Source organism: Lingula anatina, chromosome 7 (assembly GCF_051362555.1).
Source record: "Lingula anatina isolate TDL-2025a chromosome 7, LinAna3.0, whole genome shotgun sequence".
Classification (NCBI taxonomy): Eukaryota; Metazoa; Brachiopoda; class Lingulata; order Lingulida; family Lingulidae; genus Lingula; species Lingula anatina.
Genome location: NC_141773.1, coordinates 13,336,814 through 13,354,553, shown reverse-complemented (window position 1 = coordinate 13,354,553; position 17,740 = coordinate 13,336,814). Strand labels below are relative to the sequence as shown.

The 17,740-nt window shown below is 37.4% G+C and overlaps 2 protein-coding genes across 2 annotated transcripts; both read left to right on the top strand.

Annotated features, from left to right (window-relative positions):
* The first annotated feature begins 7,748 nt into the window (after nucleotides 1-7,748).
* Nucleotides 7,749-12,986, top strand: LOC147760773 (C-type mannose receptor 2-like). The gene is made up of 9 exons (XM_087017198.1): nucleotides 7,749-8,027; nucleotides 8,919-9,079; nucleotides 9,577-9,710; nucleotides 10,042-10,190; nucleotides 10,515-10,605; nucleotides 11,596-11,725; nucleotides 11,909-12,015; nucleotides 12,316-12,431; nucleotides 12,853-12,986. The coding sequence occupies exons 1-9, from the start codon at nucleotides 7,943-7,945 to the stop codon at nucleotides 12,984-12,986; spliced, it is 1,107 nt and encodes a 368-aa protein (XP_086873324.1). The 5' UTR covers nucleotides 7,749-7,942.
* Nucleotides 12,987-13,458: 472 nt separating this feature from the next.
* LOC106156408 (macrophage mannose receptor 1-like) lies at nucleotides 13,459-15,225 on the top strand. The gene is made up of 4 exons (XM_087017197.1): nucleotides 13,459-13,614; nucleotides 14,315-14,440; nucleotides 14,657-14,758; nucleotides 14,903-15,225. Exons 1-4 carry the CDS (start codon nucleotides 13,578-13,580, stop codon nucleotides 15,223-15,225), a joined length of 588 nt encoding a protein of 195 aa, XP_086873323.1. The 5' UTR covers nucleotides 13,459-13,577.
* The last annotated feature ends 2,515 nt before the right edge of the window (nucleotides 15,226-17,740 follow it).

The window sequence follows — 17,740 nt, the reverse complement described above, 5'->3', positions numbered from 1 at the left end:
TGCAGGTCTGTTAGTACGTGGATCAGCTGGTTATGAACAGACCGTTAAGCAGCTTTGTTGACACCCTTCTTTTCCTGACTATAAAGATTTGCGAGTGTTCAAACCCACCCTCTTCCAGGGTGGTACAAAATGGGAAAATCCACCCTATAACTTTTGGCCAGATGGAAGCAATTAAATCTACCCTCGCGCAGACAGTATTGTACCCGCTCTGTAGGGAGCTACTTAGCCGATTCCTCAGTTAACTTCAATATAAAACAAGCTATTCAGAATTGTTTGCATAACTGCTCAGACACTGCCATTTAACAGATCCAGGCTAAGTCAGAGCAATCAAGACAGTTAATTGCTCTGATTTAAATCACTTGCTCTTTTGTGACAGATTAAAATAGCCCCTTCTGAGTAATTTTGCCTTTTGTTATCAGTTGGGTTTCTTGACAGTGGCATTGACACTGTATGTTATTTATGAATTACAGAAACCGCAGGGGCCACCATTCAAACCTTACGCTGTAAAGATTGTATAAATACACATATGATTACATAATTATACATAAATTACATTGTAAGGATTACGTATTAGGCCTTAAGTAATTTACGTACACTTTAGATTAATTGATTTATACATATATGATGCAATAAATGTACCAAGAATGGAGAAGTATTGCAGTCTTATTTATAAGGTTGGAGTCGTTTTAATTGTGAAATTTTTTAAAGGGGTATGAGGTTTTTCTTTAAAAGCATACTGTTAACCACATAGATACCACAGTTGTATTGAACAAAGTCAAAAATGTTTAGTGGGTCAATTCACCATTTGGAGTCGTCGAATGAGGTTGAGAACGTTTTAACACCCGATAAAACAATGTTTAATCAGCTCCAGCGCAACAGTCCTCTCTTCCCTCACCGAAGAGGCTCATGTTTAAGATCTTGGCCCTCGTTGTCCTCATCAATCATGAGCTCTAACACTGTCAGGGCTGCAACAGCTTTACTTAAACAATTCTGAACACAAACAAGTTCAGAATATCACATCCAAATAGAGGCCTGTATCGTCTTGGAACTGTGAACCGCTTGAGATTCAAGGTATTGTCTCTGTAAGTGTACAGGTGTATTTGGGAATTTTTTTGACATTCGTTTTGTATACTTTAAACAATTTTGATCGTTTCCCCCTTCTTTGCACTATGGTTGACAGGTATGACGATATTAGTATCCCAAAGACCACCACTCAAAATCATACATTGTAAACATTGTACATTATACATGAATTACATTGTAAGGATCAGGAAAGAGTGCACATAACTTCACAGAGTTGAGAAAGCACGCTGCTAGCCTGAATCGGCGGTTAAACAGCGATGACATGAAATCGTTTTTCGCCAAAAAGTGGGAACCGGCTGCAGCTAATTCATTTAATATTTAAGTGGTCATTGCGTCATCAATGGAAATCTCCACTATTTATGCTAGGTCCTTGGTTCGAATCTGAATGGGGAAACGAAACTATCTGTTGTGCGTGTCTGAAGCAAACAAAACAGGATTGGACCATAACATCTGTGATTACACGCTCAGATGATAGGATTCCCTTACACATTGTTTCTCTACGAAAAGCAGAGTGGATTTTAGGTATTTAAATCCTGAAATTGAACTAATTGTATAGTTCATATGTATGGAAGATAATACTTTGAACTCAGGCTGAAAACGAAACGATTGTAACGCACAACAGCCCGCTTCCTCCACCCATCAAAATTTGCGACGAAGAACAATTTTTGTTTGTCTCTATTATGTGTGCCCTAAAGGATCCCTGAGTTGACCAAATGTCGTGACAATACAATTCTAACAGCCTTCTTTTCCAAAATGTACGGCAGCAAAACAGACTGGTATGTCTGTGTCCCCGATTTAAGTGCTGTTTAAGTGTCATTTTCAACAAAGAATTCAAAAGTTTAAAATACACTGCAAAGTTTAGAAACACGAAATTGTTTGTTATAATGAGACACATCCGTCCGCTTTCACATGAAAGTACCTCCATTATAATCCAGCAAGGAATATTTGACAGATTTTTAAAGATGGTAGTCCATTGTTGTTACCCAGTATTGTGGACGTGCTATATATATATATATATATATATATATATATATATATATATAATATATATATATATATATATAATATATATATAATAGCACGTCCACAATACTGGGTAACAACAATATATATATATATATATATATATATATATATATATATATATATATATATATATATATATATATAATAGCACGTCGTGAAACCCATATTATTTTTCTTTTATTGTATTTACAGATCTTCAAGCACGATGCTTCGAATGTCACAAAGACCAAAGCTGGTTTTCTTTACTGGAATACTTGTTCTTCTCATACTTCAGATCTTTTGGAATGCACTTCATTTCATGGTAAGTAATATAATTAATGATGACAGTGTTTGAAATCGAAAGTACAAAGCCACTTCCTGAGCATCTTTATTTATCAGGATTAAGAGATAGTTGATAGATTAATTATTACACCAACTGAAAACGGCATTTTTCTCAAAGAAAAATAACAAGGAACGCAGAAAGTAGTATACTTTGCTAAGGACAAATTATGCTTAAGTCTTTTCATGTATAGCATTATGCCTTTATTTGTGAGTTTTAAACTCGATAGGATTATGATTGACATACACCTGCAAATTGTTAATCTTTACACTTAACATTGGAACATTCTGTATGTCTACTGCACTTACACGACCCTTGCATTAAAACTTTTCAAGCAGCTATATTCCAAGGTATTTACCATGAAAAAGACAGTGAATGTTGAGTTTTGGCGCCACTTAATTAGCACAGTAAGACATCATGGTTCATTCCTTTGAATCCGTCAGGTGGTGCCTTTCCCCTTTTAAGGTTAAACCCCCTCCATGTTATATCTCAAAAATAAACCTTTGCCCACGCAGATTTTTAAATATGAGAAGTCTAGACTGCGCTGCAATTACTAGCCCATGTACAGAACAGGTGTAAAGGCATCAAGAAAAACACAATTTATTCTCTTTCTTCACCAGGGTGCGAGACATCAAATTTCAGGAAAACACGCAAAAGATGAACCAAGAGGCATTGTTGGGAAAACAGATGAAGACTTAAAGGCTAACGGAAGTAAGAAGATCAAGAACGGATACTTAGAGGATATAAACACTAATTACACTGATACGAAGATGGATTTACTGTTAGTGTGGTCAGATTATAGGGCAATCCCGGCACATTTAGAAACCAAGATCCAGCAAATCTTCTTTTCCAACTCTAATCGAAACGTAACTGTATTTTGTGGGAGCGAGCATTGTGAAGATCAAATAAACAGGATTCAATTGGCGGGTAAATTCAGAAATGTTGCAGCAACTCGTCTGTTTCTACGTTATTTGGCTAAGGATACACCTCTTAAAAAATTTGTCTCAGAATCTATATATTACCGTCATAAGCATGGTGAACGTTTCATCTCATATTTGCATCAGGTAAGCGTTCTGCTTGTGTTGTGGAACTATGGTGGGCTGTACCTTAATCTTTTGTACGACATTCCTTCCCCAATACCGGATGATTTCTTCATTGGTGAATGGATCAGCAACAGTAGTATGTTCCTACAGTCACGTTTTGAGAAAGGGTCACCGTTTATTGAACGGGTCATGACAGAAACTCATATAAACTATTTAAAAAACGAAAATGCCAAAACTTGGAATATAGAGTCTCTTGCATTTCAGTTGAAACAGGATAGTAATTTGATAACAAAAGCCAGTCCTAGTGAGGTTTTGATAAAATTACCCCCGAGACAAAATCACTACGGCATGCTCTGCTACACCGGGCGATCACACAACTTGGGAGATGAAATGCAAAGTTGGGCAGCATTGCAATTTCTGCCTTACTTGGACAGATGTGTCGACCGAGAGGATTGGTCTGTGTCTAGCATTGGTAACAACCCAAAACAAAAGACACCAACCGAAAAAAAGAAAGAAACTGTCACAATGATCATCAATGCATGGTACGGGCTGGAAACCACATGGCCTCCTCCACCTTATGTAGATCCATTGTTGATATCAATGCATATGACCAACCAGTTTTTACAAAGATCGTTTTTAAAGAAAACAAATGCAAACTATATTCACGACAAAGGTCTAGTTGGTGCGCGTGATACGTTCACTGTACGAAGCCTATTAGACAACAACGTAGACTCGTACCTGTCGGGATGTGCCACCCTTTTACTGGAAAACCCGTTTGATAAGCACGAAAGAGGCCAAGAAATAATTGTTGTCGACGTTGATAACAGTACTTTAAAAGAAATCGTTCCCCACCATATTAAAGCATCTCTTATTTCAATATCACACGTTGTGCGAATCAATGCATGGTCACTGATGGAGCACGTGTATAGTTTGATTAAACGATACGCACGTGCGAAATTGGTTATAACATCAAGGCTCCATTGCGCATTACCCTCTGTTGCCATGGGCACACCAGTCGTATTTGTTCACACAGATCATCTGCCGGGAGGTTCTCACTATCGACTCGAAGGGTTATCAGATTTGTTCCACAGAGTCACTACTAAGGGTGAAGGCAAAACGAAGACGTTTTCGGGACTTGAAGGGTTTGACTGGGATCGCCCGCAACCTAATCCAAACGGCGGTAAGATGATGCGGTTGCGTGCTACTTTGTGGCATGAGATTCAAAAACGACATGACTTCCGCGAAACTGCTATAACTTTTGGCATTGTTCCTCTAAATATCCCAGATGCCCCTCTCAGAAACGAATTAATATTCTCCCTTTTGTCCTGGTCTTCTTTCCTTTCTCTGAAAGAACGTCGTTCAATAGAAAGTATATTTTACCATCACCCCTTTGCGAAGGTGTTAATATATAGCAACACTTTGGGTCAGTCGGATGTGCAACTGTTCACAGAAGTCGGGTATCACGTGGCCGTTCAGAACTACACATTGGGCATGATGTTGGATCAACTTACCCAGTATGACCCCAACACTTTCACGGAACCTATTGCAAGCTTTTTGGAAATGGTCAAATCGAGAGAAACGCAACATAGCAATTATGATACAACATTAATGCCACTTGTACTATTGTATATGCATGGCGGAGTGTTTATGAAAACGAATGCTGTTTTGCTGAAGCCGCTTAGCTCGCTACATAACACCATCGCACGACAAGGTAACATGACATCGGAGTTAAATGAAGTTGTTATGAAATTTGAAGAACGAAACTCTTTTATTCGCGAATGCATTCTGGAGTATTTGACTCAAATTATTACTGAAGACAAGGTGGTAACCTTATCCCAACTTCTTGCAAAGACCGCTGCTCGATATTCACACCAAGTGTTTGGTGTGCATCCTGAAAAAAGTTCTGATACAAAAGAGCATGCTTTGACAATGCTGGGTGCAGAATTCGCTCGATCGATCAATGTGGTCAATATTTGCCAAACATATCGGTATGATAAGAACCGCGAAATGCCGAAATGGAAGGAAATCTTAGATCATCATACAATGGTTGTTGTGAATAATGAGACACAATTTCCACGATCAAGGCTTGGGACCCTGTGTCGTTATATTCTCAACACATTTTGTGTCTTCTGTGGTGACATTATTTGATTGAACATTTCTTTCATATCAGTGTCTTTGATTGAAAAAATTTTATTAATCCATTGTTTGAATGTGTAATGTATTTATTTTTCTTGGGCCATTTACATGTAAATCTCGCGTCGGTGATATATCAAAAGCACGTTGTAACTTGCATACATGTGCTTGGAATGTAGTAAAGGCAGTTTGATTTATGGACTACAACGTGGTGTTTTCGGGTCATGATCCATTTTCTGGGGACAATACCTTAATATTCATGTATGTATATTATTGCCTTAGGAGTTGGGTTGGGTAGTGAAGCTTGCAAGGTGTAAGGGTTATATATTATACTTGAAATATATCATGCTGGGTATGAACGCACATATATGAATTATTACTTTTAAGTACTGGGTGTGGTATTTCATAAACAATTGCGCTTTGATGTGCACTAAGGATGATACTGTAATTTATTGAATAGAAAAATACACAAAAAATTTGTTATTCAATTACTTTAATAAAAAGTACAAAAATGAAATAGTAGCGTTAATAATGCCAATGTCAAATATATGAAATAGCCACAAAAGTCACGTTGAACGTTTTAATTTGTTGTGGATATAACCAAATAAACATTACATCAATTTATCGTTTGGTTGAAGATTTTTAAATGATACGTTTTTCGGTAGGCATGCCTCTTTTTCAAATGAAACGGGAAACATCAGTAAGGTTTCCAACCTGCACAAACATCAGTACTAGTATCGGCTGGTACATCAATACAGCCATAAATATAGTTGATGGTTCAGTTTAATACAACGACTGCAAGAATTGTTCAGTTTAGACCCTATTTATTTGGAGACAAAATAACCTTAATAGTAATGCCTACATTAGCATGAAGTTTAGATAGGGACGATCTTCTTCATTTAGATTTAACTATATGATACCGCAGTTCAGATAATTAGTCGAATTATAGACATTGGGTGCTTCAATGTACGACGCAAATAAAGTTACAGAAAAATGTTTATCCGGATCAAATCTATTGTGAATTAAAATGGCGGTGATCGGGCGCTCAGCAAAATTCTTCTGTGGAAGAAGAGATATTTAAAGGGATGATAACTCTTCATTTTGGCGGGAAAAGTGCCGTAAAACGGATTTTACGTTACTGGGGTAAACGACAATTTCCGAATACTTTACTTTGGTTGTTGAATCCGTTTCGACATTAAAAGTTAGTCAATTGAATTTTTTTGTGTAGTTTTTTAAATAACCTCTAAGAAATCATCACGAAGGGAACCCATCCATGAGGGTCACTGTGGACCAGTGGCAAGCACAGATTCCAGAATAATTGCGATAACCGCCATTTTGGTGGTAAATTGGAATTTATTTCACATTTCTGATGTATTTATTGTGGATTTTGGAGCATCATATGAAGAGTTGTTATCTCTTTATACAGATTTGGCTTAGTTTGTTTGCAAATTAAACATTGGAAATGGGGAAAGTCAAAACGAACGATATTGCCTCACCCCCACCCACCACCCTAACGTCCAACTTCTGTTCACTGACGCACAGTGTAGTAGTGAAAGCGAGTACACGTTCGTTGACATTTCGTTTTGCTTCTGAATTTTCTAGGCATGAGCCAGTGTGATCTGACCTGATCCAAAATACACTTTTTTCTCTAGGTAAACATGCTCATTAAACCGAAAGTAAAGTGTGGTTTTTTTGCGAGGCCCAATGTGCATGTGTAAATGTATGCTGTTCTTTTACAAAATATATAACGTATATGTATTCTGCGCTTATAAGGATTAAGTTTCAGTTCTTCCAACAGTGTACACACACTGGACAATAGAAGTGTCACCCCCTGAATCAGAGTAATCAAAGTTATTAACCTGAAGAGGCGGAATATAAGCAATGTCAGAATATCGATGCTGTTGAATTGTTAAGTTAGAACCGTTTCTTTAGTGACATTTGATGTTAATAAAATGATACCAGGAGTATATCATTCCACAGTCATTCATCTCCCACAAAGTATTGGTTCAGTAGGGGTGAAACTTCTATTGTCCAGTGTGTGTATGTGGTTTTATTTTTTTATGACGTCCCATTATGACTACCTGTACTCAAATGATGTATTATCGTCCCACGAATAGATATTTACCCATTATCAATCGATTCAACGCCACTATGAAATTGCTATCACGATAGACCTTAGATAATTTCCGTACTTGGAGTTTAGGACAGTGTCCGGTATCTGTTGTTGAAGTGAACATCGTGATAGTGTTTTAACGATTATGATAAACAGGTGACAGGATGCCCAATTGGGCTTTTGGTGAATCCTATCATATCACCGGTGGTGTGAATTGTGAATCCCATGACATTATTGGGTTTTCCTTCGACCTGTGTACAGCACAAAATGACGCCGTCTTTTCACCTGGCACTGGTTATTCTGCCGTACGGTAAGTATAACAGTTGATTTTTTTTAATGTGGTGGCACATACATTAAATTATGCATCCTTAACGTAATTATGTTTATTTTTCCGTGTAGTGCAGATAGTACAAGTCTTCGTTTTAATATTCTTTTTGGCTGATGTTGATTTTTAAATGTTACTCGTGCGGCGTTCGTATTATTTCAGGCCCGTAGACATGCAGGGGGGGGGGGATTCGGGGGGTTCGAAAGAACTTCCCCTTTTGCTGGGAAAGGTCTACTCTGGGTAAAATTTGATCTTGGTACATGAGGTGTTTATTGGAAAAGGTCCACTTTTTCAGAAAAATAACCCCCCTTTTCAAATTGCTGGCTACGGGCCTGTATTTAATATATTCTCAACCTAACTCTGTTTGCTTACTAGGGCCTTTCATTGCACATGTAATATATAATGTGCACCCTAGCCTTTTTAAAAAAGTAGTCTTGTTGTAAACTTGTATCTTGGTCTTATTCAGTTGGGGTTAGAAAATCATAGATACCTGATAGTTGTGAAAAGGCATGCCCAATTCCTCAATCTAATTATTTGGGGTTCGTTTAATCTCATCACTCGTATAAAGAATCTCCATTCGTATAATTTAAGAGAAGAATATACAAATTAGGCCAATCCTATTATGTGTCAAACGAATACATGTACTGCAAGGGCGTTTTCCGTCGTTACAGTTACTAGGTGCTCTTTTGATATTTGTTTAATAACACATTGACTGATTTAATTATCAAGTGTTAATTGGCGTAAACATGGTGACGATGTAAACCGAGACCCTATAAACCACAGCAGCATGCTGTGAGCTTTGGGCACGCCACCATGCAATATTCCATGATATTAAAGGTCCAGTTACTAACATATGCTAATGGTTCTTTTGTCCAGTGGCAGGTCAGCTGTGTCCAGCAGGATGGGTAAGCAGCCCCGTCAGTGATCACTGTTTTCAGTTCAACCCTAGCAAAATGCGTAGAAAGTGGCACGAAGCCAGGAAATCCTGCCAAGCCAGACTAGGGGATTTGGTGTGGTTTGAAAATGTGGATGAAAAGGTAGATTTATAACGGATGCATAAGACTGGGTTCCCATGCCTAGAACGATCGAACAGGATCTATCCATCTCCAAGGGCTTTCTCGCTAAATAGCTTTCAGCTCAAGCGGCTTAGATGTCTGACACGCCTACTGAAGCTGCTAAACAACAATTAATTATCCCTAGCAGCTTCAGTAGGCGTGACAGACATTAAAGCCGCTTTAGTTTATTGCAATTTAGCGAGAATCCCCTCTGAGATAGATCGGTCCTTAGTACGTAAATAGACTGGGTTTCCATACCTAGATCGATCCGTTTGGATCGGTCTAACTCCCTGGAGAGTCTCACTAAATTGCTATCAACTTAACCAGCTTAAATATCTATCACGCCTACCGAATCATCTAGGGGGTAAAGATAATTACCCACTAATAACTTTAATAGGTATTGTACGTAAGTATTGTGTGATAACCTCGAATTTTACACCATACATATATTTATTTTTTCTCGACCAAAATGCTTTCAGAATTTCGTTTTTAAAACGTCCGAACGTTTAAGTCAAACAGACCCCGAGAACCTCAGCTGGTGGATAGGATTGACGGATGAAGAGAAGGAGGGAACGTGGAAGTGGGTCAAAGGAGAAAATCCAGCGCTGAAAATGTTTGTAAAATTAATAGGCTATTTTTCCTTCGTTTTTGGCATTTTCTGAGCTCCGTGTTTGTTTTAATCAATTCGTTAATTGTTTTAAAAGTTGACAGATTTGAATTGTTCGAGGTTTTTACAAGTGACCCATGCATTTATAAACAAAGTCTTATTTAAATCATATTGCAATGGTGACGTTATTGTATTGTCATTTGATTCATTCTTTTCGTCTTGACGTTAAATGTTTATACCGTTCATTTTAATAACAGTCATTATTAATTATATGTTATTTAGCAAGAGGTATGAAATAACTCACAATATATATTTTGTTGATGTTCCATTTGTGCAGTGATTGGGCTGATCAAGAACCGAATGATAATGGAAAGGGCGAACAGAACTGTGCTGAAATGTGGGTAAAACGAAATGGCACTTACCTGGGAGAGCTACGTGATGCAAATTGCTTCATTGCAAAACCTTACATTTGCAAGAGACAAAAAGGTATTTCTTTAACAAAAACGTTTTAACGAAGATTTTTGTACTCTTAATATGAATGAAGTAAACAATACTTAAAGCATGCATTTGTATTTGTGATATTCATATCATTTGTGGAATTTCTTCCAAGAAAAGAGGAATGCTACTCCTAGGAATGGAAGTCCAGAGCCCCATATGATAAATGCAGGTTGGGTTAGTTAGAGTATTGGGTTAGTATATGGGACGAATGCCACCTGTACAAAGTAATGGGGAACGGACTACGAGTATGGTTCTTAGTGGACTACCATTCCTGTCACACCTATTTTGTGAGCACAGTCTATTACATTTCAGCCATGGTGGACAACTGCCCAACCGGTTGGCAACAAGTCCAAGACTCATGCTACATTTACTTTGACCTCGAAAGGGAATGGAGAACTGCTGAGTAGGTTACAACATTATTTTGAGATTATTTTTTTACAATTGAACTGGACATGTTATGAATCGTAAATTATGGAGATGACAATTATAAAGACACCGGCAAAGGAATAATGTTGGTGAGTGTCACTGGTGCCACATGGTGGTTGATATAAGGTAGCAAAGATAAATATGTAAAAACGATATAATATCGTTATGGTTTATCGTAAGATAATAGGCTTAGATAAGGCCTTAGATATTGTTGAAATCATATCAATATAATGACAATTGCATTATTTTTTATGTTTATGACGTAATGACAGTGCATTGTATTTGTATATTCTTATCTTCATCTTTGTGATTCAAATTCTCAGGGCTGATTTACTTTCTCCAGTTTGAGTAAGGCACCATGTCATTAGAAAAATTCATATCGCACTGTATTATTATAATTATTATTAGTATTATTATTATTATTATTATTCAATAATCTTCAACCCATGAAGAGTTGGATATATTTTTTTCTTGCCCTTGACACTACAACAGCACTCGGTTCGCCTTTAATTTAACATTCCCTTACTTAATGTTACTAAATCAATCTACATGCCTTTTCTTTAAACATTTATGCAATTATCTCTAAAAGTATCGTCCTCGGACGTTTTTTGCAAACTTCATGGTGAATTATGAATACAACTTTATTTTATTTGCCACACCTGTAAGTATCATAATATGTGCCTTGATCTATGACATCCCCTATTAAATAACACATGCCAAACACACAAACTGGCAGCTCGCCTGTAAATAAATTGGCCAATTAACATGCTCATTATGCTCATGCTCATTAACAATGCAAAGACCCAATTGGGATGTGGTCTAGGCCAGTGAGTAATCTGGCCTGTGACACACACACACACACACACACGCACGCACACACAATGTTTTTCTATGATCTGTTCCCCGAACTCTGCAATAACAATTTGGTTCTTTTTTCATTGAATTCTATTTTTTATCCTAACTCTAGAGCCGATTGCGGCAATTACGGTGCAGAATTAGCCACGGTGGATAACGCTGTACAGCAGCAGTATATCTACGATGTTTCCCGCTTCAGAAATAAGCCCGTTTGGATTGGTTATTCTTTGGACATTAATTCTGTAAGTACTTCTGATCATGTAATGGCAATTTGCTCGCCTACACCTTTTCGACAATACCAACAGCAGTGAGACTTTATAGGGTAAGATATATCCTACAATCTATCATTTTCATGTAGTTGATAATCCATTTCTAATTTTTAAACGTACTTCATTATTTCGTACATACAATTTTTGCTCTTATAGACTGACATGCAGTGGAAGAAAAACGGTGTTGGATTGGATCCAGTAGTTCACAGTAATCAGTCCGACTCGGAGTTTTGGTCAGATGGACGTAGACCACAAGCTATGGGGTTTGTATTCTCTTAATGTATGGAGAGATTGAGATACCTAATACTTTGCAATCTCTATGGGCAAATTTTACACCCATTGTAATTCATGCTGACGGGACTTCGTAAAGCTAAACATGGGACTCATTAATTGCATTTGATTTCAATTAACAAAACCTTACAAGACGACACCTTGCATCATGATTTAGCTCCCAAAAAGCCTTAATGTTGTGCGAACAACTTGTTTGAACATCGTATTTCTTAGTTTGAGAAGTCATATTTACGATGTATGGAATACAAAAATTCGCATCACTCTTATTACAGAGATACAAGAGAAGGCATGTGTGCAGAGGTGGTTCCAACAGCGGAAGAGGCCGAGCAATCGTGGGTTGCAAACCTGTGCACTACAGAAAGATCATATATTTGTAAAAAACGTGAAGGTGAATGATGCAGCAGTGGAATAGTTATGTTAACAGGATGTTTTACAATGTTAACGAAATTGTTGCTTTTATTTTTGTCGTAATGAGAAAGCGTGTACAGCAGGTCATATGATACTGTTTTATTTTACCACCTTGCTTCAGAATAAACTTTAATTTCTTGTATGCATCTCATAAAAAACTTTGAGGCAAATAATCTCATCCAACAATACTCCCCTTTTCCTTATTTTAATACATTTTACTTGATCTATTCAACCTGTCTAATTGTTTGCCATTTTTTCTTTCTAATATCATTTCATTTATTAATTTATGTAATATTATATCCTTATTCATTGTTCATGCTTTTGACGACCAAAACTGTAAATGTTAAAGACATATGTGTACGTCTGTTTTCCCGGATTATACTTGACTGTTCTTCCTTAAGGAACATGTGCAACGGGCTGGGTTGCTCATAACGGCACGTGCTACCAATTTAATGCCAACCTCCAGCTATCCTGGTATGATGCTGCCACCTATTGTAGATCGCAGGGAGCAGAAATGGTTACTATACAGAGGTAAGGAAGTTGAAAACTTTTGCCTTGGTACATGAAGAACCAAGGGGGGGGGGGGGTATAACATGTTAGCCATTTCCTTCTCCCAGTCCATCATTGGCTACTTCTCTTTTCTTCGGACTCTAGATGGGTGCCATAGGCTGTACTGTACATCTACACTGTTTTCATGTGTTGTAAGCTTGTAATAGTTGTCCCTTCTTTCAAGCATTTTTATAAAATGTCCAAACTTCAGTTCAGAATAATATATCAATGGTTATAGTGTATTAAGTTATCAGTTATTATTAGAGCAAAACTGAGTAAACAAATGTAGAATCGAATGTGGCCAGACCAAGTTATATTCTGCTTAAGTGGTCATGGGACATAGTGTAATGCTTTTCTGGAAAACACTGGCTAACATTACGGTACAGTATAAAGGTGTCTCACTTTTCGTTGACTGACTCTAATCCATTCTTCATTTATTAATATTATTATTTTTTATTTTTTGTCAATGAGCTGCTTTAAAACTGATGTCACCTATTAAAATTACTGTAATTTTACATGTAGTCGCTTTTGTTATAGTAAAAAAACGCAGAACTTCATCGAAGATAAAGTTCGGGATATGGGATTCCAGACGGAGATTTGGCTTGGGGGCTCGGGTAAGTAATGGTGGTATGAATTTACCAGAAATGACGAAGCAAGTGTTTATGCATGGCGGTACTGTTTGTGTGTTGTGTTGAAAACATTTTTAAAGGCCGTTTGCCCAGTGTGACAACTTATTTAAACCCATGCTGCCATACATCCTAATCAAACTGGCGACATATTACGTAGTGCTTTGAGAACGTACAGGCTACAATTTCCCTCTAGTTTTATGTGGGCCAGGTCAACCACATTTTAAAGAATCTTCTTCTCTAAACCACATAGTACATATAAAGTTGTTCCTATTATAAATAAGGACCGAGTTGAGAATTAAAGAAATCCCGTCGAGCATTCAGCAACCGTTACCTGTACTCATTTTGTAAAATACCCGAAGTATACAATGGGCGGAGTGTATATTATGAATCTGCACTACATACATATGAACAGGTGTCACAAACTTCGAGTAAAGGGTTGAATCGAAGACAAAATTCAACAAAACTAAAATTTCCACCTAATACTAAATGCATTATCTCCAACCTGCACAATTAATAATAAAATATTTATATTGGTTTTATATTTTTTACTCAGCAGCTAACTTTCAAGCAGCTTTAATTGGAAAACTACATGTTAACATTTGCGAGACATATCAAATTCTATGCTTCTGGTTTCTATATTTCGCAAATATAATATCAGCAACTACGCCGTAATTCAACGTTTCAGATATTGATCTTAATCCCAAAGAATTGCACTGGACTGATGGGACGAATATAACGGAAGCGTACTCTAACTGGGAACCGGCACAACCAAAGAGGAGCTCTTACTCTCTGTGTGTACAGATGCGGGCAGGTAATAAAGGTTTCATCAGCAACACCATAAATCTTAAGCTTTTTATGGCTTTTTCAAAACTAATTAAGACTGCTAATCTGGAGAGCTGAATACTTGATATGGTCTTGACTTTAAAGTAATTCATTCGCATAAAGTAAGCGGTGTATTTACTGTTCAAAAGTCTGTAATATTGATGTACGTTTCAACGATTTAAACGTGTTGGTGTGTTTTGTATAGATGATAGAAAGTGGACCACCAGCGAGCACTGTCTGCACGAACAGCAATTTATATGCCAGGTTTCAGATGACAAAATTGTCTTTCCACCAACGGTTCTCCCAGGTAAGTTCATTAAATTTTCGAAAACTGTCATTCGCACTAATTGAAATCTCACTTGTTTAAAAAGCCAATAGTCAACTTTTTCAAAGGTATCGTAACAGTGAAAAATCTATGTTGATACTGTCAAAATGTTATTTCTGAATGAAGCCAACGGTACGTGCGATTCCGGCTGGGAAGGACACGGCTTTTCTTGTTACTACTATGCAAACACTGCTTCGTCTTCCTGGCTGAGTGCACGAGACGCGTGTCTTAAGATGGGAGCACATCTTGTGAAAATTGATAATGCAAGGGAGATGGCCTTTATTCAAAGTGAGTATTTATGCGGACACACACACACACACACACGCATGAACAAACACACACACTCACACACACACACACTCTCCGTATGTGCATTACCTACTCACCGATGTGCAGATACCCGTTTAATCAACGTCTGGTGTTTACATACAGTTTTGATAGAGAAGTAACCTGTTGAAATGTTTCTACTGTTTCTAAAAGCAACACAACAATAAGTGATACTGACAAGCATAAAATAGGAAAACCATAAAACCTTCAAGGTATTACGCTTATATATGTCCTGCCTACCCCATTTTTTTTCTCTTTTTATATGACAACATTCGTGTATAGATACTGCTGAAAATTTAAACAACAGGCGATTTCCATGAAAACAAATTCAAGGCATATTAATTATCCATTATTTGTAAACTATTTTCACGCTACACTATATGTGACAAAAAAACGTCCAATTTTTTTTTAGAAAAACTTACGGAGTCTTCTTGGCTTGGCCTCAATGACCGTGGGATCCAGGACCATTGGGTATGGCAAGACCAGGAGTCGGTAAGTCGTCAACAAGCACGTGTTCATTACTATGAAAATACATACCTAGGGATGTTATATGACCGTGGCGATATGATGATCACTGAAGCCTGTCCATTTAGCCAAGCTGCAGTGAAGATCGAGGGCAACCTCGAGCCGCTACCCAAAAATATCTCGCTTCACTCGACATTTCTGCGTAGCATCTCTCGGAAAACTCGGATTTAACCTCGATGTAGTCTAGAATTTCACGACTACATCTTGGTTAAATCAGTCGAGGTCTCTTAAATGCTGAAAGCCAAAGACAGAGTGATCATGTGACCATCTTGGCATCAAGAGAATAGTGACGTTGTTTGCGTTATACACCTACCATTAGACAAATTTAAAATCTCTCACACTCTTAAAAAATTAGCATAAACTTTTAACGTTTAACAATTATTATTTATAATTTTATTACACTAAGTCATATCATATGGGTATGGTTTGAAAACGGAAATTCGTTTATATATAAGCCACACGTGCATACATGTACAAATTATTTATAAATCTATAACTTTTTAACGAGGATTGTGCTATTTACCTTTTGTTTTTAAGCTGTTCATTCTTCTTCTTTATCAGATATATCGGTAAAAATCAAATATATTCCCCTTTGAACTTGTAATTACATGTAGCACATAAATGCTCTGAAAACCAGCACATGTATATTCCGAACCGCCTCGTAGTAAGAAATGTCACCAAAACTAGAATTATTATTCCCGTGAACTTGTAACAAACATCCGTCTGATTTTGACCATATTCCGAAACTGCCTCGTTGCCAGAAATATCACCAAAAAGTAAATCTCTTTCTCCTTTGCACTTGTGAAAAATTATATTCCGGTCCGACGCTCCTTGTTTATCAGAAATGTCACTCAAAGGTAGAGGTTTTGCCTTGGGACCTTTTTTCCTCAGCAGTCCCAGCTAGGTGTGGCTCAGCTGAGACGCGCATGGTCAGTGTCGACGGTTGATTAAATACTTTTCAAGCCAGTTGAACGTCCACGACAAGTATTTAGCAAAAATTGACCAAATTGGTCAAACATTACGTAAGAATTTGGCGGGAGGTGACCAGCGCACGTGGACGAGTTTATTCCGTATAACATCTCTAGAGCGTGATATAGGGTCACTTTATTCGATTTAAGGGGTGTTTTAGGATGAAATGACTATGTTTGTTCTCGGTAGGTATGTCAAATAATACACTGTCACCCTCTCGCGATATATGCCATGAACACCTCTCGCTGACGCTCGAGGTGTTATGGCATATATCGCTCGGGTGACAGTGTATTATCTCACACATGGTATTTGTGCAATGTTGATTTAAAAAACACAGGCCATGAGTTATCAGCACAACACGGCAGTCAAAAGCTGATGTTGGAAATTTACGTCACTAAAAATTGATTACTCAGAATTTGTGTGCCCCTTTCCTAACTTTCAATTTTTTAATTGTATTTTTCATCTACTATATTGATATTGTACAACTAGTAAAAAATTAATCCATTTTGAGTACACGAGACTTTGAAGTATTATATGTAATTGTTATCCTACATTTAATGTGCAAATGCCACCTACTTCTGTTCGCTTTTGTTGATTTTTTATATGTTAAGAAACGTTTTAGGTAAAGCCCTATAATTTGCACATCATTGTTTTTTCATTTTTCTCCAAATGTTTGTAAATATAACTATACAGCCTATGTATGTACTACGTTCGCCATGTATGTACTAAGTTTGCCTCAATTACCTGCATTTATTTCAGATCACACCTAACGTAAGTGTAACATAAGGTGGTGCCCCATTAAACCTGTGTAACGACAACAAACCGAATGAATCCCTTAACATCTCCCCAGGTTTCTTTTACACCACAACTACCACAAACAGTTAAAGCCTGTTCCGTATGTTTCAGGCAATGTACACTAACTGGGCCCCAGGAAAACCAGAGCATTCCGGTGAAACATTTGGCAAGCACTGCGCCGTTGTACTGACCGGTGATGCCAAGGGTTTGTGGTCCAACGTGGAGTGCAGTCAAGAGAGGGCATACATATGTGAGAAGATGACAGGTGAGGTATCGTAGTTACACTCTGCAATTTCTTCTGTGAGGGTTTTATATTAATTTTCATAATTTTAGTTGAACACAGTAGGC